The sequence below is a fragment of the Theropithecus gelada genome, chromosome 4 (genome assembly GCF_003255815.1).
Source record: "Theropithecus gelada isolate Dixy chromosome 4, Tgel_1.0, whole genome shotgun sequence".
In the NCBI taxonomy this organism is placed as follows: domain Eukaryota; kingdom Metazoa; phylum Chordata; class Mammalia; order Primates; family Cercopithecidae; genus Theropithecus; species Theropithecus gelada.
In genome coordinates, this window is record NC_037671.1 from 58,222,621 (window position 1) to 58,247,184 (window position 24,564).

At 34.6% G+C, this 24,564-nt stretch overlaps 1 protein-coding gene across 2 annotated transcripts in view; it reads right to left on the reverse strand.

Annotated features, from left to right (window-relative positions):
* The window catches only part of COL21A1 (collagen type XXI alpha 1 chain), a 197,584-nt gene that overhangs the window by 14,153 nt on the left and 158,867 nt on the right, over positions 1–24,564 (reverse strand). Inside the window, exons 1-4 of one of the 2 annotated variants that reach the window (XM_025384347.1) lie at positions 21,344–21,508; positions 6,758–6,802; positions 4,652–4,705; positions 3,413–3,466 (exon numbers count right to left, since the gene is read on the reverse strand). In XM_025384347.1, coding sequence (XP_025240132.1) covers positions 3,413–3,466; positions 4,652–4,705; positions 6,758–6,802; positions 21,344–21,364 — 174 coding nt within the window. In that variant the 5' untranslated portion in view covers positions 21,365–21,508. Of the gene's footprint in view, positions 1–3,412; positions 3,467–4,651; positions 4,706–6,757; positions 6,803–21,343; positions 21,509–24,564 lie in introns of those variants that run through there. The other variant, XM_025384346.1, reaches the window with a different exon arrangement.

The following is a 24,564-nucleotide window of genomic DNA, read 5'->3' on the forward strand; positions in this document are numbered from 1 at the left end:
TAAAAACAATTCTGTCATAATATATCTGATATAGACACTAAAGGGAATATATTTAAAATAATTTTTACATTTTTAACTTTCCAATTGTTTGATAGACTCTGTACATTAGACCTATTTATTAAGAAAAATTCTTTTAGGCAAGGAAGTGGTTCCACACATTCATAAGCCTCTCTAAACACCTGTGTTAAAGCTGGTAGCATCAAGTACAAGGGAGGAAAGTCAAATCTGTAGTGGCCAGCACTAATAAGTCCAGCCACCACACTGCACAGGTGGGAGCCATGTATTTTAACAGCATCCTCCAGGCTGAGACCCTCATCATTATCCTGTTTCACTTTCTCAGTAGGACTCATCTTCAGTATGCAACTGAAGGAAAGAAAAGTAGCTTCAAATGCACAATGGCTTCTTTTGACGAAGTGTGAATCAGAAAATGTTTAGCTTGTGCTTTTTCAGAATTCCAGTGCAGTTCTTTCTAACAGATGGAAACTTGGAGTACGAGACTAAGTTGACAGGGTAAAGAATGTAATACAGAAAAGGAAAAGTGGATAGAGAAAGAGAAAACAAGTCTTCTGGCCAATAAGGAGAGATTGTCAAATGTAGTTCTGGTTTTCGAATACTTTGATATCTGAAATCACAACCCAATGTCTGGCAAAAGCCCATAATTAAACAGGTTAGTGTGACACCTAGAAGGCGAACACAATAATTACCCACAGTCAACTCGGGTTTACTAATCAGTGAGACAAACCAATGCCATTTTCAGCTTTTAAAAAAGTTTTGTAGGCTGCTCGCGGTAAGAAACACGTGAAGATCATATTAGATTTAATTAAAGCATTTAGCACATAACAGTGTTATTGAACCACAGAATAATGATTCCTTAAAATTTCTAATTTTATAGGGGTTTAAATTGAAACTCACAGACATGAGATTTGTTGAAAGTTACCTGACTTGAAAAAGCTAACATATCCTAGTATTATTTAGAGAATTATTATTATCTTTTAAAGTTCTGGGTTACATATGCAGGATGTGCAGGTTTGTTACATAGGTAAATGTGTGCCATGGTGGTTTGCTGCATCTATCAACCCATCACCTAGGTATTAGCCCAGCATGCATTAGCTATTTTTTATGATACTCCTCCACTCTCAACACCCCCTGACCACTAACAGGCCCCATTGTATGTTATTCCACTCCCTGTGTCCATGTGTTCTCACTGTTCAGCTCCCACTTCTAAGTGAGAACATGTGGTGTTTGGTTTTCTGTTCCTGCATTAGATTGCTGAGGATAATGGCTTCCACCTCCATCCATGTCCCTGTAAAGGACATGATCTCATTCTTTTTTATGGATGCATAATATTCCATGGTTCTTTTGCCAGTCTGATGGGCATTTGGGTTCATTCCATGCCTTTTCTATTGTGAATAGTGCTGCAGCGAACATATGTGTGCTTGTATCTTTGTAACAGAATGATTTATATTCCTTTGGGTACATACCCAGTAAAGGGCAGATAATGTTTTTTAAAACCAAAACATATATAGTTAAATAGACTTACCAATGTTTCCACAGCGATTTTTAAGTATTATAATATACATTAGAGGTTTTCCAAAGATCTGCCTCAGTTTCAGCCTTAGCTCTGCACTACAGAATACATTTTTGTCTCACCCTAGAACTTCTATCAGTCATATTGACAGCACAAGCCACAAACATAAGCTGACAAAACTAGCAGAAAGAAACTAATATAGAGGTCAGTAAACTATGACCCATGGGTTAAATCCAGTCCAATGCAAGTTCTTAAAGTTTAACCAGAACACAGCCGCACCCCATACCCATTTGATTAGGTATTGCCTGTGGCCACTTTTGCACTATAATGGCAAAACTGAGTAGTTACAACAAAGACTGTATGGCTCTCAAAGCCTGAAATATTTACTTTCTGTCCCTTTTCAGAAAAAGTTTCCAACACCTAATATACTACAAGAAAAAAATTAAAATGTTTCACTGAAAAGATTATATTTAATATCTGCAACATTTTGGATCTATTTTTAACAAAATAATTGTACAAGCACAAGAGGCAGAAAACCAACTTTAGAGTAAGTCATGTAAAAATAAACAAACTGTGATACTGGAAATGCTTACTGTCCTACCCAGCCAAATCAGCAGAATCTGCTTAAGTGGCAGACAGCACAAACACATTGTTCTAAAACCTTTTACGGAAAGTCCAACAGATACAATTGACCTTCAGCTCAGTGTGAGTCAACAGTGTGGTGTATCTAATAATAATTTTTTTAAAAAGCTGATGAAATTTTAGGCTTCATTCTTAAGAATTAGAGAATCCAAAAGACAATGAGAGAGCCCAATGTGCACCAGCTAATAAAGGGTATTTTCTTATGAAATGACCTTGAGAAACTGTGGAGACCTTCTGCTTAGCATTTCAGTCATTCCAGTGTATTAGACCAACTCTGTGTGTACCTATAGTTACTGGAGCCCACAATACTCCAAGGATCCACAAGGGTCTACCGCTGATGGAAGAGCAGCTAATTTTTCTCATTATTGGGCTCCCATGTCTTTTTTTTTTTTTTTTTTCCCCTCTCTCTCTTTTCTAAATACTTTAGAAATTAAAAGTAAAATAGATTAAGTCATCTACTCATCTTATACGCCAGGGTCTATTCCCCTGAGGCAACGCCTAGTCAAAGGTTGAATGCTTCCAAAATAGCAATCCCATCACTTCCTTTCGGAAGGTTGTCCTAGAATCTATTTGCAAAATAGTTGGGAACAGTTTTCCGAGCGTTTTGTCTGATCCTCTGGTTAACCAAGAAAACAAAATAGTTCTCTCACCTCAGGATTATATATACCTAGAAAATGGTCAAATAATGACATTCAAAGAGTTTCAGTTCTACCTTGAGAATAACCTCATACCCTAAATATATTTGTCAAGCTTGCCTTACTTATTTAAAATCTAAAAGTAAAGATAATATGCTCTTACTCACAGTACTAGTACAATCTACCACAAGGCACTTTATATTATATACATTTCACTAAATAAAAATACCAAAAAGAAGACTATAAAATGGGTATTGTAAGAGATATTCTTATTCATAACTATGAATGCTCTAGACTGGTGGTTTTGGCACTGAGTTCCACAGAGCTCTAGTATTCCTGAATACTAGACACCAAGACACCAAAAAGGGAGAAGGGGGCTGAGTAGCAGAAGATTCTGGACCCTTTCCAACATAACAGGATGAGCTTTACTTTAGCCTGTTTCTTATGCTGAGCTTTTGCAGACTTAATTCTTACAAGTGATTTTTTTCATAGAATAAAAACCACATTTAAAATACAATCAAGGTAGTAGTTAAAATTTTCATCAAAGTTATAAATGGCAACTGTGATTACACAAAGTTCCCAATCTTGTTAATTTTATCATATTTACCTTAGATCCTGGTGTTCCAGGCTGACCTGGTGAGCCATTGCTTCCCATTAAACCCTACAATTTTAAAAAGGAATTTCAAGAGTAACTTAGACAAGATTATTAAAAAATATTAAATCAATTTCCAAGTTACACGTTCTCATAATTCACTAAATTATAATACAGATCTGAAAATATAATACAGTATTTAGAAAATTACTCCCCCATATATTCATAAAGGATAATAAAAGTAAAAAATCAAACCATGTAAGATAGCATAAAGGCTAGCAGAGCACTTAAAATTCTATTGCTTACAAAAACTACAAATAGAGAAAATGGAGAGCTAATAAAAGAAAATATAAAGAAAAATTTATTTTTTCTATACTTTTTCTTTTGTTATGATGGCTAAGAATTAGGTGTCTTCATAGATGTTATGCTGATTTACATTACTTAGAATTCTATTATCTTGAACAATATTTTAAAAGAGTTACATTCTAATAAACTTTCTGTATAATCTTTTTTCAAGGTACAAAATGGCCGTATCTTTAATCATATGATTCAAAATAAAAAAATGATGACTACTCTTTTAGTTAGGACTTGATTTCATTTATATTCTACTTTAAATACTATTATACATATTTAACACACTTGGCAAATGAAAAGGGATTAAAAAAATCATTATATCATCAGAAAATATAATCGCAATATGAACCTATAACAATTTGATTATAGGTGAAAATCAACATCACTTCTAGCAATAAACTTAAAATTTAGGGGGCAATTCTTGCACATATGATAGAACTTTCATAATTTTGAGTCAGTTTCATATGCCATCTTCACTCTTGAAAACCATAAAATAATTTACTCTGTTTTAGGATCTTCCCATACTATGTCTTCTGTACATATTCTTTCCCATTAGTGTAATATGTTTGTAAATGTAATTTAAAATAAAATTCACTGAGATTTAGACTTAACCATACTTAGTATTTTTAAATTAATAGCTAGAATATGCTTTCTAATTTATCTACAGTTAGGGTCCCTGATGTTTATTTGGGTGGCCGACTTTTTGAAAAACTGAAGAAATTTTTACTGTTTTAGAAAAATGCACATAGACATAATATTTTTCATACAACTGAATGGAATCCATGGACCTCAAGTATTTTATTGTTGTATCCCCTACATTTTTATGAACTCTTGAATATGAACTCCTAGTAGGTAAGTAGCAACATTGCAAACACTTTGATAATAATGACATCAACATACAGGCATCCCAGGGGCTCCTTTTTTTCCTTGTTGTCCTGGAGGCCCAATTTCTCCCTAAAAAATCAAACATTAAAAAAAAATTGTAAATTGTAAATTATCAATTTAGTTCAAGAACGTTTCTGCCAAAGCACAATGGAATGACAATTGAATATCAATCAGCTCAACTTTTTCTTTCTCTTCCACTACTGTAAGGAAGAAGCAAGGCAAGGCAAAAATTGGAACCTAACACCTTAAAGACCTTGGCATAGAGTCTGAGGATTTACTGTCAATATTTTTATTATGACATTTATAGTGACATTTGCCATTCTTTCAAAGGAAGACTTAGCAGCTTAGATGGAGTTGGTAAGGTAAATAACAGAAATAAAAATCAGGTGAAAAATTTTCCTATTTATCATAGAGTTTAAGAAATATGACAGTGAACATAAATTAATAAAGAAAAATAGAGTAAAAACATAACAGCATTAGACTTCAACTTCTGGGGTTGCAGCATTAGACTTCAACTTCTGGGGTTGCAGCTGACTAGGTCCTCTAAAGGGACCCTCTAAGTCCAGAATAAAAATCCTAGAAGGAACATCCTCTCTGAGAGTGTTGGTCTTCCAAGAAGTAGGAGATGTATTCAAAGATCTTTCATTTTAATGAAGTATACTTTGAGTTGGGGCTATAATTATGAGGATTTGAACTATACAGAACCCATGCCAGAGACAGAATTGTAGGAGCCAAGTAAAGTGGGAGTATCTGAGGGTGGATCCTCAGCTCTCGGGAAACTGAATGCTGGCCAGCCATGGAAAGGAAGCAGGAATCTTCAATACCTATGATGACTTGGGACTTTCAAAGGGGACTGAAATGGTATCCATGGTGACCAGCAGAAGGCAAGTCTTCATTTCCCAGTTAGGCTGACAGGGCACCCTCTAAATTAAGATGAAGCAATAAGCTCATGATATACAATATAGAAACAAGAGACAGCAAGCTACAGGAATGAGAATAATAAATAATAAACTGCAGATGTTAGAATTGTTAGAATTTAGAACTAGATATGAGATTTTTTTTTAATTAAAAAAACAGAATCATGAAAGACTATTAGTACTGAAAACATAACAAGAGACTTCAAGAACAAAAAGTTGTGGTTTAAAAAATTATAAACTCTAAAAGTGAAAATTATGAGTATTTACAATTTAAAAAAAAATCAATTGATCATTCTAACAGATTAGACACAATAAAGAAAGAAAAAATAAACTATAAGGCATATCTAAAACATTTAACCAGAATGTATGACGACCAAAAATATGGAAATATAGTAGGTAATGCTAAAAAGAGATGTGGAGTATACAATTAGAAGAAATAAAAAAATGTCTAACCAGAATTCCAGAAACAGAGAATGGAGCAGAGGTTATATGGAGATAATGGTTGATTCTTTCCAGAAATACTGGGAATAATTCCACAGAGCCAGGAAGCAAACCGAAGTCCCAGCAAGATGAATAAAGAGATATCCATATCAAGATATATTGTAGCGAATTTGAAGAACACTAAAAACAAATAAAATACCTTAAAAGGTTCCAAAAGGAAGAGACAGATCACTTACAAAAGAATGATAATTAGAATGACAGCCGATTTTTCACAGTTAACAATGAAAGCCAAAAAACCATAGAAGAAAATCTTCAATTTACTAAGAGAAAATAATTGTCAACCTTGAGTTGTATAGTCTACAAAATTGTCCTTCAAAACAAGAGCCAAATAAAGAAGTTTGTAATTAAACAAAAACTGAAAGCTTATTTACCAAGATACATATACTAAAAAGACATTCAAAAACATAGTTAGGTAAATTAACTTTAAAGAAGTAAATTATACCATGATTATCTTAGAGAACAAAGTTGAAAAGTAGCAAAGTAAAGGAGGAAGCATATAATGTAAATCTAAATTAAAATTATCTACATAAAACAACCATAAAACAATATATACAAATTTGTAAAGCCAGAACAACAGCTTCTAAAATTATATAATATTTGAAAAATTAACTGTTACCACCAATGTAAAAATGTATTTTTTCGTAGACAACAATGCATTAAATTAGCAGATCCAGGCCCAAAGCTAACTCTCATGAATACTTACCTTTTGGCCCATTAATCCTCGGTTTCCAGGAAACCCTGGGATTCCCTAAAAACAAATAAAATAGATTTTTGACTTATAAAAAATTGAAGACTTTATCATTAAATAAGAATCAGTCACAACTGGAATTTTAACTGGTAAATAACACATATTTTCAAATGTATACATATTATAATATTGCTATTTATAATCTAATATGGAAAAGACGATTTATGAGATATAGTATTATATGACTACTACTGATATTTAGAGCTTTAAATAAAGGTTTTTTGAAAAAGAAACTATGAGGAAATTAATCTCAGTTCTTGCACCCCAACACGAGTGATAAAATTAAAACGATGTTTCATTTGAACATAGTCTTGTATTACTTGTAATGAATAATGCAAGAAAATCTGTTAAATGATATAAGTTCTGATTTAGCGCAACAGTTCCTTTCCACAAGCCCTCAGTCTCACCACCTTAGTTAAAAATTTAACTAAATGATTTCCTCCAACCTGAGCCTTGAAATACCCAAGAACCTAAATATTCATATTAAAAATGGCAATCTTTTCTCTTAATAACTCCCTTACTGATGCAATCATGAAAAATATGAAGACCACAGTTTGTGAAGAGACATAAAGAAGTACAAGTCACTCTTTCACATGGCTGAACCGATATGCACATGTCTCTAGCATATCAGAAAAAATTAATGTTAATTCTATCAAATTAAGAATAAATTTAGCATAATCATTACTTGCAGAACAATTCTATTTTCTGCCTTTTGATGCATTTACCCAAAATGATCATTTATCATGCAAAACACTGATTGTACTAATCAATTTTTGCTTTTTATTCCATTTTCTTAGCACCTATTTTGGTGACATTTTAGCTGAAATTGTTAATAACATTTATATTTTTATATATATGTATTGAAACTGAAAGACAAGGAAATTGGGTCACATCTATATGACTTTGAAAACCCTCTGCACTAGCAGGCCTTCCAAAGGAAAGCAGTACTCTTCAGTAAATCACAGCAGGTGCTAGAGCTGCCATTGCCAATGAGATCAAGTGTCTTCTTCTATTACAGGCAGAATCTGCCATTATATTTATTTTCACACCTGAAGTTTATAAATACAACCTTTACTGATCAATGTGCTAATCACAATTACAGGGCAAGACATAAGCACATAGTTCTAGTTTTAAAATCTGAACTTAAATCATACATTGGAATTCAGTTTGATTCTATTCAGCTCAATTCAGTTTGCCACTTCACTATACTCTTTGCAGGAAACAAAAGTGGTATGTGAGCAATGACTATCAACAAGGGACTCAATCTACTTGAAAAGACAAGCCTTTATAAACATAAGTAGAGAATAATATGAAAACAATAAAAAATACCTTAAAGTAACAATATAAAACACAATCACAGTACACCTAATAAGCACTCTAAAACATAAAGTAAAAATAAAGTCACTGAGTTACGAATATAAAATGAATTGTATCTTCTTAGGCAGAAAATGCATATTCTCAATGCAATCAATTAAGGTAAACATTATTCAAAATAAGAGCCTCCATTTCAATGAACCATAATTTGCTGTGAAACCACTCTGTGACTTCCTCCCATTCAAATACCCACACACACATGAAAATTCACTAGAAGTTGAGATCAAGTTCTGAATTTAACTAAGACGTGTGTAAATTCTTCTCAGAAGCAAGGTGGCTATACATTGTTCTGTGCTGGAAAACTGGTACAGTTCTGTCAATGTAATAATGTTGGCCCCGAGAATTCCTAACGGCCACATGAGATTACCAATGACAATGTCAGACCTGAGAAGCTGAATTTCTTACTAGTCTTTTATCATTTAAAGTTTTCATCACTATTCAAGCCTCTGTGCCCTTACACAGTCTGTGATGTTAGCAGAATTAGTTACAGATATCCTGAAGACAATCCCAGTGTTAGCAAGTTCACATCCTTTCCCTGGAGAAAACAGTTATACTTCCATGAATAGCACCTTGGCTTCCACCTCCTCAAAGCCCTTGAGAGTCCATTTCCCCACTGTTTACTCCATGGAGTTGATTTGACACCCTTTTGTTTTGTTTTGTTTTGTTTTTTGTTTTGTTTTTTGAGACGGAGTGTTGCTCTGTCGCCCAGGCTGGAGTGCAGTGGCGCGATCTGGGCTCACTGTAAGCTCCGCCTCCCGGGTTCACGCCATTCTCCTGCCTCAGCCTCCCTAGAAGCTGGGACTACAGGCGCCCACCACCACGCCCGGCTAATTTTTTTGTATTTTCAGTAGAGACAGGGTTTCACCGTGTTCGCCAGGATGGTGTCGATCTCCTGACCTCGTGATCCGCCCGTCTCGGCCTCCCAAAGTGCTGGGATTACAGGCGTAAGCCACCGCGCCCGGCCGACACCCTTTTTTTCTGAGACATTCTAATACTGAACTTGGCCTGTAGAAGAACATAGCCACAAATCTTACATTATTTCAACATATCTGATATTAAGATTATTTTCGGGAGATTCCAGATTATAAAAAAATAGTCCTTTTCTTTTTGTTCATCCTCTCAAACTGGCCAAAAATTTACATACGTTTCATAGATATGTATATCCATGAAGTCCTAATAGATCTTCTATGTCCGATTATGCCAAGAATTATTACTTCTTCTACAAATACCAAGTAAAAATATAAAAACTATACGATGTCAAAAACAAAATGTAGGCCTGATTTAGCTAAGGAATTCTTGGCAAAACTAATATAATACCGCAAGCATGCATAGAATACCAGCTTATTGAGGGCAAGGTTAACCAGGGAAACTGAAATCATTGAGCTATATTAGTTAATAAAATTCTCCAAGGTAATATTTTCCTAGGCTCCCAATATGTGTATTGAAATTGACTAAACTTTGCTAATTTTACATTAGCAGTAATGTTATCCAAAAGCATTTGAAAGTTAACAGTTTGTTGATCGCAAAGTATTCAGTGACAATTATTTTATAGAGTAAATGTGTTTCCAAGGAGACTATTTTCTATTTCGCTGTGGTTTTGGGTTCAGGCAACAGTGACAATGTCCAAGTAAAGACAGAAACAAGTAAGAGTAAGTGGACATATTTCCTCTACTTCTGTGATTTCAGTTTGGGTTTGAGGAAGAGCAGAAAGTCAACCAGAAAATCCTGCATAATGTTGTGGTTAAAGAATGTTGACATAAAAAATGTTCTAGAAGCTTCTCTGTAACCATTTAAACCACTGCTGTACAACAAACAAGTTGCTAAGAATAGAAATACATACTTTAGAATAAAGGGTTTGACTTCCATTTCCTAGAGAATACTTTGTAATGAAGGGAGTGTGTCTATGACAATATTACTTAGAAAAGACGAAATATCACATTATACTCCCCATATGTAATGAATGTATTCACTTATCTATGAAATTGGACCATCTTAGATCAAATTTGCTTTTAAGTAATGCAATATTTTCAATTCACTTAAAAAGATCTAAACTATTAATGGTACTTTTATATCAAATTATCTACTTTCTACACAATGGTAGAGCTATTTAATATCATCCAGTTATCAAAATATCAGAGGTATATTACATGTTTTCTTCATTATATCAAGAAGTGATTTACTCATTCTTAAAGATTCAATGAAGGAAAAATTCACATGTTGAAAGTATCATTCTCATTAACTAAAAAGATTCCAATATAATTATCAGTAAAGTGCATAGTAGAAGTCATATGAAGCAGCTAAAAAAATAGATGCTGGAGTCAGCCAGCCCATGTCCGGATCCACTCCAGGCCAGTTATTTAAATTGTAAAATCTCTGAATCCGTTTTCTTTGTGGGAAAAATAATAAAACCTATCTCATAGAGTTGGTACATTCTATCCATTAGCTTTCACAAATATTTAGCTCAGTGCTGGCGTAATATTGAATAAATTTTTATAACTGTCTCTTCACAGCTCCTCCCTGACCTTTGAAAGTTGTGAAATACTTGAAGTCAATTTTTTTCCATGTCTCTAAGTTTTCTCCTCTTTCTCCATTGTGAGGCTTTTTCTTTTTGCCTTTCTACCTTGCCTTTCCCTACTTTAATTTCCAAAAATGTCCATTATATGTAGGATGATGCTAGCAATCTAAAGTTCCCCACTCGGGGGCACCAACAAGTCAGCATTGCCCCCGCTATTCCGTACCTTTCCTTTTCATGTTTGGTTGATCTTGATTACAGAATAGTACTATCATGACTTTTGCTTTTTAAATATTTTAAATAATTCATCACTGTTCACAAAAAGATGACCAAGAGTATTAAATATATTTATATTTATATATAGTTGAACCCTGCAATGTTTTTCAATTTTTTTTTCCACAGTAACTGGCAGGCCATTATGAATGATTTACAACAGATTATTCTGTGGTAAGGTAACTATAGGGAGAAGTAAGTTACAATCGCAGTTGCCAGACCTAAAAGAAACCAATATACAAGTACTTGCAATAAACCCTTGATAAGGAAATGACCAATTTTCTATTCCCACATTATGCTGTCATTAATCTTCAAGGAAAAAAAAAAATCTAAGAATGTTGGATGAACTTATTCACCCTGGCCTATAGACAATGGCCCACTTGGGACTGGACCCAAGTTACCCAAAGATAAACAATTTAAGTAGAAAATACTTTAGCCAATGATTATAGGCTACTCATGTTTATAATAAAGCAGAAAGTGTCACGAGTTTCACCTTATAGGCTACAAAAAAAGAGAACAAAGATATCATAGGAAGGAAAAGCCATTTGGAGGCCATTTTCAAGGCTACTCCAGTAATTGGCATTTCTTTTCCACACCAAAAGGCATTTCTACATTTTTATAAACCAATAAAATAGTCTGAACAATGTTACTGTTGCAAAAGCATCCTTTTCCAGGACAAGACAAAAATCACAAATTCTTAGCAAATAACAAACCTGAGAACTCAGACAAGGAGGAAGACTATCTGGAGAGGAAGGGAAAGGATTAAGAGATCTGGTACCCCTGTCACGTGGTGGGAAATTCATGTAGCCACCAGAGCCCAACAGGTCCAGAAAAACCACCTGCCCCTTTATATCAGTTAAGTGAAATGCATATGAAATACATGGATGTGTTAAAAAACAAACAAACAAATAAGCACGTATGTATAGACATATGTAAAACTTAAAATCAATTCCATTTTGAAAGAGAAAGTTACAAAACAATACTAGAGTTGTTCTAAAATGGGCTCTGATCCTCTGAAAGCCTGAAAATAACCTACCACATTTTTCGGGTACATTTTTTTTTGTTACTACATAACTCAAAACAAATTATAGTCAATTTCTCATTAAGGAAAAAACTAAAAGTGAATTTTTCAAAGACCCCATTTAACTTTAAAAACTTTAACTTGGTGCTGAATCGAAGTTAAAATAGAAGTTAAATCTTTTCAAGAGAAATTTGAAAATTTTACTATTTTTTTGAAATTTTATATATAATAGAGGTAATCATACCAAAATATTTTAAAGCACCATTAACCATCCCCACCAAATAAAAAATGAAATTAGTTTGATAAAGAAAACACACTAATAAGTGAATTTTTAAACTTAGTTAATTTATATGATGAAAATAACTAGGTATTTAAAATTGTATCTAATCTAATATCTTCTATATCTCTTATTTATAACCTCATATTTTTGAAATATATATGCTATTTCATCTAAATCTCTATACTAGTTATTGCATAATACAGCCCATTGTAAATTTTATGTTTATATAATGTAAATCTCATTTTCTTATAAAAATAATCAAAAAATTGATAGACAAATAAGCATTGATTAAAGTAAAAAATTTAAATGTTTTCTATTGATCCATAACCAATTACTACACATTTAATGCATTAAAACAACATGAATTTATTATCTTAACAGTTCTGTGGGTCAGAAGTCCAGCATGGGTCTCACAGGGCTAAATTCCAGGAGTCATCAATGCTGCACTCCTTTCTGGAGTCTCTCGGGAAGAATCTGCTTCCTGTGCATTCAGGTTAATGGGAGAATTCTGTTTCTTGCAGCTGTAGGACCAAGGTAGCCATTTTCTTACTGGCTGTAAACTGAGGTCCATTTCCAGCTTCCAGGGGTGACTACATTCCTTGGTTTACAGCCCTAAGGAACCTATCATTCATTTTCTCTATCTTCAAATGGGTCAGTTCCTTCTCTAGTCACATCTTTTTGCCCCATTCCTGTTCTGTATTTTTCCATTTTCAATTATCATGATTACATTGGGCCTCCTTAGATAATCTGGAATAAAATTTCCATCTCAAGGTCATTAACTTTAATCACATATGCAAAATCCCTTTGCTGTGGAAAGTATCAGTTTCCAGGGATTCAAATATGGCTACCTTCGGGGAGAGGAGGGAGTTGTCATATTTTGTCTACCACAGAAATATTATCTAATATCTAAGGACCAGATAGTTTCTATGCAATTTAAATTCCTCCAAGGCATTAAAAGGATGATCATCTAAATTCAAATTATGAAGCCACTAATATTGTCAATAATAATACCTAAAAAAGAAATCTACAAGCTGATATAATTTGTTAAAATAAATGCAAATGGACTTACTATAAGGCTACTAAGATAAATATAGCAGTGTGTCAGAACAAAAGTAGAGCATGGCTAAGTAGGGTTTGTCTCAGCACGCAAGAAATGTCTAATATAAAGAAATATATCTGTATAATATACTATACTAATGACATTCCCACATTAACAATTTAGAAGAAAAACACACAAAAACATCTCAAAATATATCAAAAATTCATTATTAAAAATTTATCATGCAATATTTGTGAAAACTCCCAATAATCTAGGAATAGAACTAATATTTGAAACCAAAGTCTGAATCAATCAGAAACCCATTTTAAACATCAAACTTGGTGAAACACTAGACATTTCTACTTAAATTCAGGAATAAACCATAGTCTATATTTTAAACCAGTAGTCACACTTATAGGGATATATCCCGCAGGAAAAATATTGCCTAAGTAGGCAGAAAAATACATATATATATATATAACATTAATAAGAGAGATTAGATTGATTTATAGCTATGCTATAAATGAAATGAGATAGAGTTTATATTCTGTCTTATAATCTTATATGGTAAATGTTCATATTATAAAGTTAAATAAAAGTTTCAGTGGATCCAATTTGTTGTTTAAAAAAATTGTGTAGGCTCTTATGTATTTGTATTTGCAAAGAAAAAAACCAGACATAATCTCATTAAATGAGTAACAACTGTTACTGCTGGGAATGGGAATGGAATTTGGGTAAGTGAAAGCATACTCAAATTTACAACACAACTTCTATACTTTTTGAGTACTTAAGATAAACTAAGTAAATAAATATATATAAGAAGTGATAAATAATGAATAAAAGGATTAGATACAACTAAAAAAATGTAATCAAATATACAATGCATAATAACAAACAAATGAAAAGTTGGCCCATACAAATTTCTTTTTTTTTTTTTTTTTTTTTTTGAGACGGAGTCTTGCTGTGTCCCCCAGGCTGGAGTGCAGCGGCGCGATCTCGGCTCACTGCAAGCTCCGCCTCCCGGATTCACGCCATTCTTCTGCCTCAGCCTCCTGAGTAGCTGGGACTACAGGCTCCCACTACCGCGCCCGGCTAATTTTTTGTATTTTTAGTAGAGACGGTGTTTCACCGTCGTCTCGATCTCCTGACCTTGTGATCCGCCCGCCTCGGCCTCCCAAAGTGCTAGGATTACAGGCGTGAGCCACCACGCCCGGCCACAAATTTTTTATCTTAAAAAATTCTCAAAACATGTCTAAGAGTTTTTTTCCTCACATTTAAATCATTCAATAAATTACTGTCAAACATTGGTCTTTCAAAATAAAAAAGTAAAGATATTAAAGGTTGTGGCTATCATTTGGTAAGAGAACTAGAACAACCGGAAAGAATTATGCTGCAGACTCAGAAATCAATGCTGGGGGGATCTTAATACACCTCCCTGCTGTGACCTCCCTGTGTAATGCATTTGCTAAGTTTTCTTGCCTTGGGAAGTTATTCTTGCAGATAATTTTCACATATTGCTCAGTACACTGTGTTGGACACAGGCATTCATGTTGCTCAGGGAAGGATAATGCTGTGTTTAAAGAGCGCTTTCTTTCACAGAAGAGCTAGGAATTCGACATTTGGCAAAATCGGCTTTCCCAGGCAGCATTTCCCCCATTTTCCCACAGTCATACAACTTTTCTAAAACAAAAAATGATAATATATCAGGTTTATAACTGTAGATTGTTATTTTTGACTATTACATACAATTTCTTAAATCTGGAAAAATTAATAACCAAAAAATTTCATTAAAATTCAAGGTATAATAAAACTCATAAATTTAAATTATCTAATTTCTATCTTTGTGAAGATTTACCTCTCTTTCATATACGCAAGTTTAGTCCTCTTCAATTGCATATAGATGTGTTTTTGCTTTACAAAATAGATTTGTTTTTGTTATTTTTGTCAATAAATAAAACACAAAATATTTTAAATAAGCAAAGGAAACTGAACCCATTTGGAAACAATTTCATATTATCATTTATGACAACATAAAAGCTTATTTAACCAGAGAAATACATATTAAAGCATGTATGGTCTAAAAAATATTAAAATGTCAGAATTACTTTCTTGTACCAGTATCATTAAAACTAATTGTTCTCCTCCAGTAGGTAACTTCTGTCTTCCTACCACGTTCATAGTCCTCTTTTTGATCTACCTGTCTCAAAGTGTATCAGTTTTTATATACAGTTGACCCTTGAACTGATATAATATCAGTAGTTATTAAATTTTACATCAGACTCACAGGCAGTTGCCATTAAAAATGTAGTTTCCTGGGCTTTGACCCCAAATTTTGATTCATTAGGAGCAGAATGGCCCCCAGAAAACTGAATTTTAATAGGCATTTCTGGTAACTTTGAGGTACTCTGTGAATCAGAGCTTGAGAAATAGTGTTCTTTATATAGTTTTTCAAGAGATAAATATACAGATCATTTTCAAGAGAGTATCATTTGTATATATATTTATATTCATAATACAGATAATTTTCAAGACTTCAATTTACATAGTCTCACTTATATAGAGAGTCTACTATATATTGCATATAAAAATATTTAAATTATTTATATATATAAATGAGACTCTTGAAAACTATCTGTATTATAGGTGTTAAGCTTGGATCAATCAGGGGTTTTAAATTTGATTACCAATTAAATTTTAAAATAATCCATTTTATGCCTCTGCTTAAAAACCATTACATATAGATTATTTTTCCACCAATCTGGAAAATCTTAACACTCTGCCAAAATCTTAACACTCTGCCTGTCACGATTACATTTGCTTATCTTTAATGGATTTTAGGAGTTTTAACCCACCACACAATTTTTACATACAGTTGACCCTTGAACTACACAGGGGTGAGTGGTGCCAAACCGTTGCACAGTTGAAAATCCACGGTTAAATTTTGACTCCCCCAAAATGTAACTACTAATAGCCTAGTTTTGGCTGAAAGCATTACTAATAACATAACAGTCAATTAACACATATTTTGCATGTTATATGTATTGTATACTATATTATTACAATAAATAAACTAGAGAAACGCAAATGTTATTAAGATAATACGAAAGAGAAAATGTATCTACTATTCATTAAGTGGAAGTGGATCGTCATAAAGGTCTTCACCCTTATCATCTTCATGTTAAGTAGGCTGAGGAGGAAGAAGAGGAGGGGTTGGTCTTGCTGTCTCGGGGGTGACAGAGACAGATGTGGAAGAGGTAACAGGGAAGCAGGAAAGGCCGGCACGCTGGGTGTAATTTTGTGGAAGCACACTGTAATTTCTGCCTGGCTTTTTGCTTTTCATTTATCTAAAAACGTTTCTATAAGGCACCAATCCTTCTTCCACCATTTGCTTCAGTGTCAGTACCCAAATCATAGAAGTGTCCGTGCTGTAAAAGAAGTCAAAAGCAGTCTCGAATAATCCGAACCATTCTGCCAGCTTGTCTAATGTCAATTTGTTTTCTGGCACTGCTTCTTCTCCATCTTCTTCCTATAGTCTAGCACTGGTTTGGAGGCACTCATCACCATCAAGTTGTCTTCTGTTAATTCCTCTGATTTGGTGTCTGTCACCTCTTGAATCTCTCCACGGTCCGTATCTTGGGACCCTTGTCCCTTCACCTTTTTTGTTTTGTTTTGCCGTATCCACAGTCTCTTTTGTGATTTCCCTGATTGGTTGTGTCATAAGATCATGTACAACATTTGGACACAGTTTTCTCCAGTAGAATTTTACGTTTCAGGCTTCGTGGCTTTTTCTACAACAATGATAGCATTTTCAGTGGTGTAATTCCAGACTTTCATGACATTCTCTCCCCTGGGGTTCTCTTCCATAGCATGGACAACCTTTCCATACAGTACCATGTGTAATGAGCTTTAAAGGTCCTCCTTATGATACAGTCTAGAGGCTGAATTAGATACATTGTCTTAGGGGGCAAGTACACCATTCAGATGTCTTTAGTGTTGAACTCATGGGGTTCTGGGTGGCTGGAGGCATTGTCTAATATCAAAAGAACTTTAAAATGCAGTCCCTTACTAGCAACGTACTTCCTGATTTCAGGGACAAAGCATTGATGGAACCAATCCAGAAACAGCATTCTCTCATCCAGGCTTTCTTGCTATACAACCGAAAGACTACCAGCTGGTGTTTATAGTTTCCCTTCAAGGCTTGGGAGTTAACAGCTCTATAGATAAAGGAAGTCCTGATTATAAACCCTACTGCATTTGTACAAAACAGTAAAGTTAGCCTATCCTTTCCTGACTTAAATCCTGGGGTCTGTTTCTCTTCCTAACAAGTGTCTTTTGTGGCATTTCTTTCTTCCAGAATAGGACAATTCTATCTGCATTAAAAATCTGTTCAGGAAGATATCCATTTCTTCTCAATGAGATTCTTAGTGGCATCTGGAAATGCTTGTGGTGCTGCTTTGTTGGCAGAAGCTGCTTCTCCTGTGTTTGACAATTTTTAAGCCAAATCTGTTTTTAAAATTATCAAACCATCCTTTGCTGACATTAAATTCTCCAGCTTTTGGATTCTTCATCTTTGTTTTGCTTTAATTTGTCATAGAATAATTTTGCTTTATAGGCCGGGCACGGTGGCTCACACCTGTAATCCTAGCACTTTGGGAGACCAAAGTGGGTGGAGCACCTGAGGTCAGGACTTCAAGACCAGCCTGGCCAACATGGTGAAACCCCATCTCTACTAAAAATACAAAAATTAGCCAGGCATGGTGGCACATGCCTATAATCTCAGCTACTCAGGAGGCTGAGGCAGGAGAATTGCTTGAACCCGGGAGGCGGAGGTTGCAGTGAGCTGAGATTGAGCCACTGCACTCCAGCCTGGGAAACAGATCGAGACTCCATCTCAAAAGGAAAAATAATTTTGCTTTTTAAAAACTATATTTGTGTCTATTAGTATGCCTTTCTTATAGCGATCCTGCATTCACCTAAAAGCTGAATTTTCAATATGAGACAAAAAGGAATTTTGCAAAAAAGTGCAAGGTTTTGCACCTGCCGGCATAGCTGCAGCAACAGTTTCACAAATTTCCTTTTCTTTTTTTTGTTTTACAATGGTCCTTACACTGTATTATCTCAACATGGTGGGCAATAGCAGCAGCAGACCTCAATCTATGGTTACATATCAAGCAATAAAACCTTTTCTTAAAATGTCACAACTTTTTTTCTGCTTTTTGGGAGCACTTCCAGAATCACTAGTGGTATTTTCTATGTACTATTTTTTCATAATGTTATTCAAAGTTTACAGTGCTTCACTAAACAATGAAAAATATGCAAAACCACGAGAGATCTTTTTCTTTGAGACAGAGTCTCACTCTATCACCCAGGCTGGAGTATAATGATGTGATCTCTGCTCAATGGGGCCTCGACCTCCCAGGCTCAGGTGATCCCTCCCACCTCAGCCTCCTGAGTAGCTGGGACTAGGCACACACACATCACCACATCTGGCTAATTTTTTGTATGTTTTGTAGAGATGGGGTTTTGCCATGCTACCAGGCTAGTGTCAAACTCCTGGGCTTGGTCAAGTGGTCTGCCCACCCTGAACTCCCAAAATGCTGGGATTACAGCATGAGCCACCACACCCGGCTGAGATCACTTTCTACTGTAATACACAATTTATTTGAAAGATAAACTGCTCCCGTGGAGATGATTAGCATCACATGGCATTTTAAGCTGATACCTGCAACAGTTGAGCTCACCACAATAGCAACAGGAGGTGGCTATGAAATTATTACAGTAATACAATATGCACTACAGTTAATTTTAGGCAATTATGATTTAATATTACATCTTTACATTGGTTTACATTTATCTCAACTGCAAATGGCACTAGGTATGCTCTGTAAATGTTTGTATATGTAAGTTTTGAAATTTTCATTATAGTAAATAATACAGAGTAATATCTATATATATTTTTCGCACTTGTGGCATAACTTTTTATTTTAAAAAATATTTCTATGTGACATGGTTCATTCACAAGTTTTTTAAATTGTCAAAACTCTCCAAAAAAATTTTCACTATATGTATTGAAAAAAAGCACAGATAAGTGGACCCATACAGTTCAAATCCATATTGTTAAAGTCAAAGTCTGTTTACATGATATCAACCCATAAAATCTAGACTTGATATCCTATATACATGGTAAGTTTTCTTTCACCCATTCTCTTCAAATCAGAGATCAATTTAATCAGTCCCCATACCAGTGAGACTACTGAGCCTACATAAGCAACAATGAGATTCTATTTACTTAGAGGATATGTTATCCATTCTAAGAATTAATCATACATCATCTCATATTTGCAATAGCATTTATTCCTCTTGAAATTTCAGGGCTCAATAAAGCCTCTTTCAAATTATAAAGAGATGGATAGAAAAGGGGAAAAAAATCAAATAAAATACTTTAATACTTATCGGTGGTTCTTACAATAACAATAATTTAAAAGACTTCTTGCCGGGCACAGTGGCTAACGCCTGTAATCCCAGCACTTTGAGAGGCTGAGGAGGGCGGATTACGAGGTCAAGAGATCGAGACCATCCTGGTCAACATAGTGAAACCCCGTCGCTACTAAAAATATAAAAATTAGCTCGGCGTGGTGGCATGTGCCTGGAGTCCCAGCTACTAAGAAGGCTGAGGCAGGAGAATCGCTTGAACTCGGAAGGCAGGGCTTGCAGTGAGCTGAGATCACTCCATTGCACTCCAGCCTGGCAACAGAGCGAGACTCCATCAAAAAAAAAAAAAAAAAGATGAAGATTTCTTAGAAAAACACAAAAAAATGATCAGTGCCATAGACACAGAGCTTCTAAATTTAAAATCAACAATGTTACTTTATGTTGTTGTTTGATGGTAGTCCAGTTTTACTATGTCAATGATATTTATGTCATTTATAATAGGAAAGAATAAAACAGATCTGTGATTAAACCTGGTGGGACTTTATTAACTAACTTATACAGATAATGAGCCAACATTTGCTTTGTGAGGTCAAAATAAACGACACAATATTTTCACAGTCACTACATTGCCAAATGTCATATTGTAGAAGACCAAACAGTTACAGATATTGCTTACAAATTTAGTCAATCCTATAGATAAACTGAGCATTTACATTATTTTAGATAAAGCCTATTTCAAAATGCATTGTAAGAGTTATTCTCAATCATATTTTAAAGCATAATTACTATGACAATATATTATTGTAATAGTGTTTTATACAGTAACATTGTTTTATAATTATATACATAACTACATTATTACAAAAATAAATACAATTGAATTTTCAAATTGTACTATCCAAATTGTTACATGTGGATTGCCTTCACACTAAGAACTGCTGTGTGAAATTTGTAACAGCAGATATTTGAGTTTAAAGTTAAAGTTGGTTTATTTGGCACATACTTGGTATGTGCCACTCCTGGAGCCTGAAAAAGGGGTGAGAAAAAGTATTACAAACCTGTACAAAAGACTGAAACATCTTACCATATGATTGCAAACCAAGTAAAAACAATAATAGAACTAGTTGGTTTTTCTCTTCTTTCTTTTCAATCTAAATAAAAACATACCATCAAGCAGGCAAATAAAGATACCTCCACTTTACTAGCATCACAAAATAGATTGGTAATTCCACATGGGAAATTATCACAGCAATTCATCATTAATATTCCCCAATAATTTTATGCATGTCTTCTGTGTACATGCATAAAACTGATATGCCAAGTAATCACAGTGCAGAAAAGATGATTAAACAAAAGATCTACTTGTCTCTTAAGTACATGGTAACTTGGACTGGCTCAGCAGTAAACATTACATCATAAAGACAAGCATAACATGTGGTTAAGCAAGAATTCGAAAGGCATGAGGCAAGGAAACAATAAAAGCCTCTATGAGCCAGTGTTTCAACCACACTACAGTGATCCCCATGTCTTTATTCCTGGAAAAATGAGACAGCAAACATTTCCAAAATAAAACTGCTAAGGCCATCCTTCATTAAGAAACATGCGCTCACCTCCATAGATCCAGGAAACATGGCATTCTTTTCCTCCTTTTCATGGAGCTCCAGGGATCTCAGCTCACAGCAGAACCCAGTCCCTGCCTACAAATTTTCACTGTGAGCCATAAGGCTCCCTGTACACAGTGGACCTGGCCGGTGAGCAGAGAACTAGAAAGCAAATGATTTAGATTGCCTGATGAAAACGTTAACATCAAAAACAACATGCCATCAGCATTGAGCACCAGGACAAAAACAGCTATGACAAAGCAGCAGTGGAAACAATTCTGCAGGTAACTTGGTTGGCACGAATTGGCCAAAGAAGACTAACTGGTCAACATGATAACTTGGGTCTAAAAGTGAATTCAATTGAAAATGAATATTTTCTGTTACTGTTTTTTCAACTACTAGTAAATTTAGTCTACTGTTGCCCTCATATTGCTCTGTCCTCACCATCCACCTAGCTGTCCAAGATAAAATCAGAGTGATTTTCGGAAAAGAAAATTCCAAAATATTAAGTTAAGAAAAGAAATTTCCAAAACATTAAGGATTCTTTGAAACAATCTTGTCCTTTAGTCTTAGAATAAAAACTAAAATGTAGTCTAGCAAAGTTGGCATCTTTTAAAAGAAAAAAACACTAAAAAGCACTCAAAATCTAGGCCTCAATTTTTGTTATAGTACAAAAACAATATATGCTCATGGGAGAAAATAAAATAATGGCAAGAAAAATGCAACATAACAGACATCAAAAACCCATCTGGGGAAAAATAAGCAAAGTAATTGAAACATAATTAAACCATATGACTTGTATCCATGCAGATCCTTTTTTACACATATATATTTATATATTTTTTAACTATTATATATAGCACATTAAATATCATCCATTTAATTGTTTCAAATTTACAATACAATAATACAGAGAAGAAATATGGGCTAAAAGTTACCAATACAAAAATGAAAAATGTAGGAAAATGAGAAATTAGACAAATTAAATTTTTAAAAATACATGAGAATTTAACAAAATTGATAGTACAGAAAATATTGACTGAAGAGTCTTGCTTTCAAATTCTCATTGAAACCAACTTGTTTATTGACTTGCTGAAAGCCCAAATATTTTTGGTCAACACATATGCTACCAACAGTTTGCAATATACACCAATATGTACTCACATACATTTTTATATAGGTTCGTTACATAAAATGATTAAGAATTAGACTAAACGAAAAGTCTAGTGTACTAGTTTCCAATAGCTACTGTAACAAATTACCACAAACTTGGTTTACACAACAGAATTTTATTCCCTCACGGTTCTGGAATGCAGAAGTCTGAAGTCGAAGTCTTTTCAGGGCTGTGTGTCCTCCAGAAACTCAAGGGAAGATTCCATTGCTTGCCTCTCTCAATTTTTGGTGGGTGCCAGCATTCTTTGGCTTGTGGATACATCACTCCAATCTTAGTCACCGTGGTCTCATTACTCCCTCCTCTTCTCTGTATGAAATTTTCCTCTGCTTCTGTCTTACAAGGGCACTAGTGTGACATTTAGGATCCACTGGGATAAACCATGATAATCTCCCTGTGACAAGATACTCATTCATATGTACAGAAGACCTTTTTTTCAAATAAGGTAATATTTACAGATTTCGGGGATTAAGAGGTGATGTCTCAGAGGAGGGTAATTTTCAACCTAACACAGTCTACCCTCTGGACTTCAAAGATTCACATTCATCCCACATAAAGTATACATCCACCCCAACCCAATGTCCACAAAAGTCTCAACTTATTACAGTGAAGTTCAAATTCTTATCTAAATAATAAATCGCTCAAAAGTCCCAAATCTTGTTATCTAAATCAGCTATGGGTGTGATCCATCCTGGGACAAAATCCCTTTCCATCTATCAACCTGTAGACTACAGAGCAAGTTATCTATTTCCCAATTATGATGTTAAGACAGGCAAAGGATAAGTTATCAACATACCTATTCAAAGAGAAGAAAAGAGTCACTGCTCCCCTGCAATATTGAATCCAGCAGAAAAAAATTCCATCAGGTTTCATGACCTAGGAATACCCCTCTGGACTTGGGACCCTGCCCTCTGGGTGAGAAGCTCTGGCCTCTGTGCCCACGATTCCAGCCTTGGAATCACTATTCCTTTTTACTTGAAAGATAGTACATAATTGAAGTTGAGTAGTTTTATCAGCCTGCTTCCTACCTATAAAAATTTTGAGTGTCCAACAGCCTTCCCTCACTTTGTCTTGTCTCTGTACCTTTCGTTCCAAACTGGCAGAGTTTCTGCTGATATAACATTATCGAAACCTTGTAAGTTTCCTGTACATATAATGAGGATTTACACAATTATACAAGAGGCTCCTCCCCAGGTTTCTCCTGGATAGTCTCATATCTTTATTTGTGGCTTCCACTGGGCTGGTTGAATGGATTCATGAGTCCCATATCTAATCTCTTTTGCACTAGCAAACTTTGTCTAGCCACAACCTTAACCTTGTTTCCAGCATGCATGTGTAACAGTGAAGCTGCTAATTTTAACATCTTTTGCAATCTGTATAAGCAGGATATTTCCCAAATCATCAAATGCTGGTTCCTTTTTGCTTAACAGTTCTTTCCTCAAATACCTTTTTCTCCTCACACTTTACTATAAGCAGTAAAAAAAAAAAAAAAAAAAAAAAAATCATGCTCTATCTTTAGCACTTTGCTTGGCAATCTTGTCAGCTAAATATACAAGTTCATCACTTAGAAGTCTTACTTTCCGCACAACTACAGGATATCATTTAGCTAAATTTTCTACCACTTTATGACAAGGTGTCACCATTCTTCCAGTTTCCTATAGCATGTTCCTCTTTCCTCCTTTATCAACAGTGCCTTTAATGTCCATTCATCTAGCAACAGTGTCTTGATGATGCTATACATATTTTCTGAGATGAGAAAGGCTTTCTCCACATGACTTCCACTTCTTCACTGAGCCCTCACTATCAATCTTTAACATTCATTTTTCTACCAATAGTCTGTTCAAGGCAATATAGACTACTTCTACCATGTGCCTCAAAATTCTTACAGCCTCTAAACATTACCCAGTTCCCAAGTCACTCTACATTTTAGGTACTTAGGTAGTTTACTCCCGGAAACAAAATCTGCATCAGTCAGGGTTCCACCAGAGAAACAGAACCAGCTGAGATAGATCAATGTATGTATACACACATATACACAGCAGAGACTTGTTGCAAAATA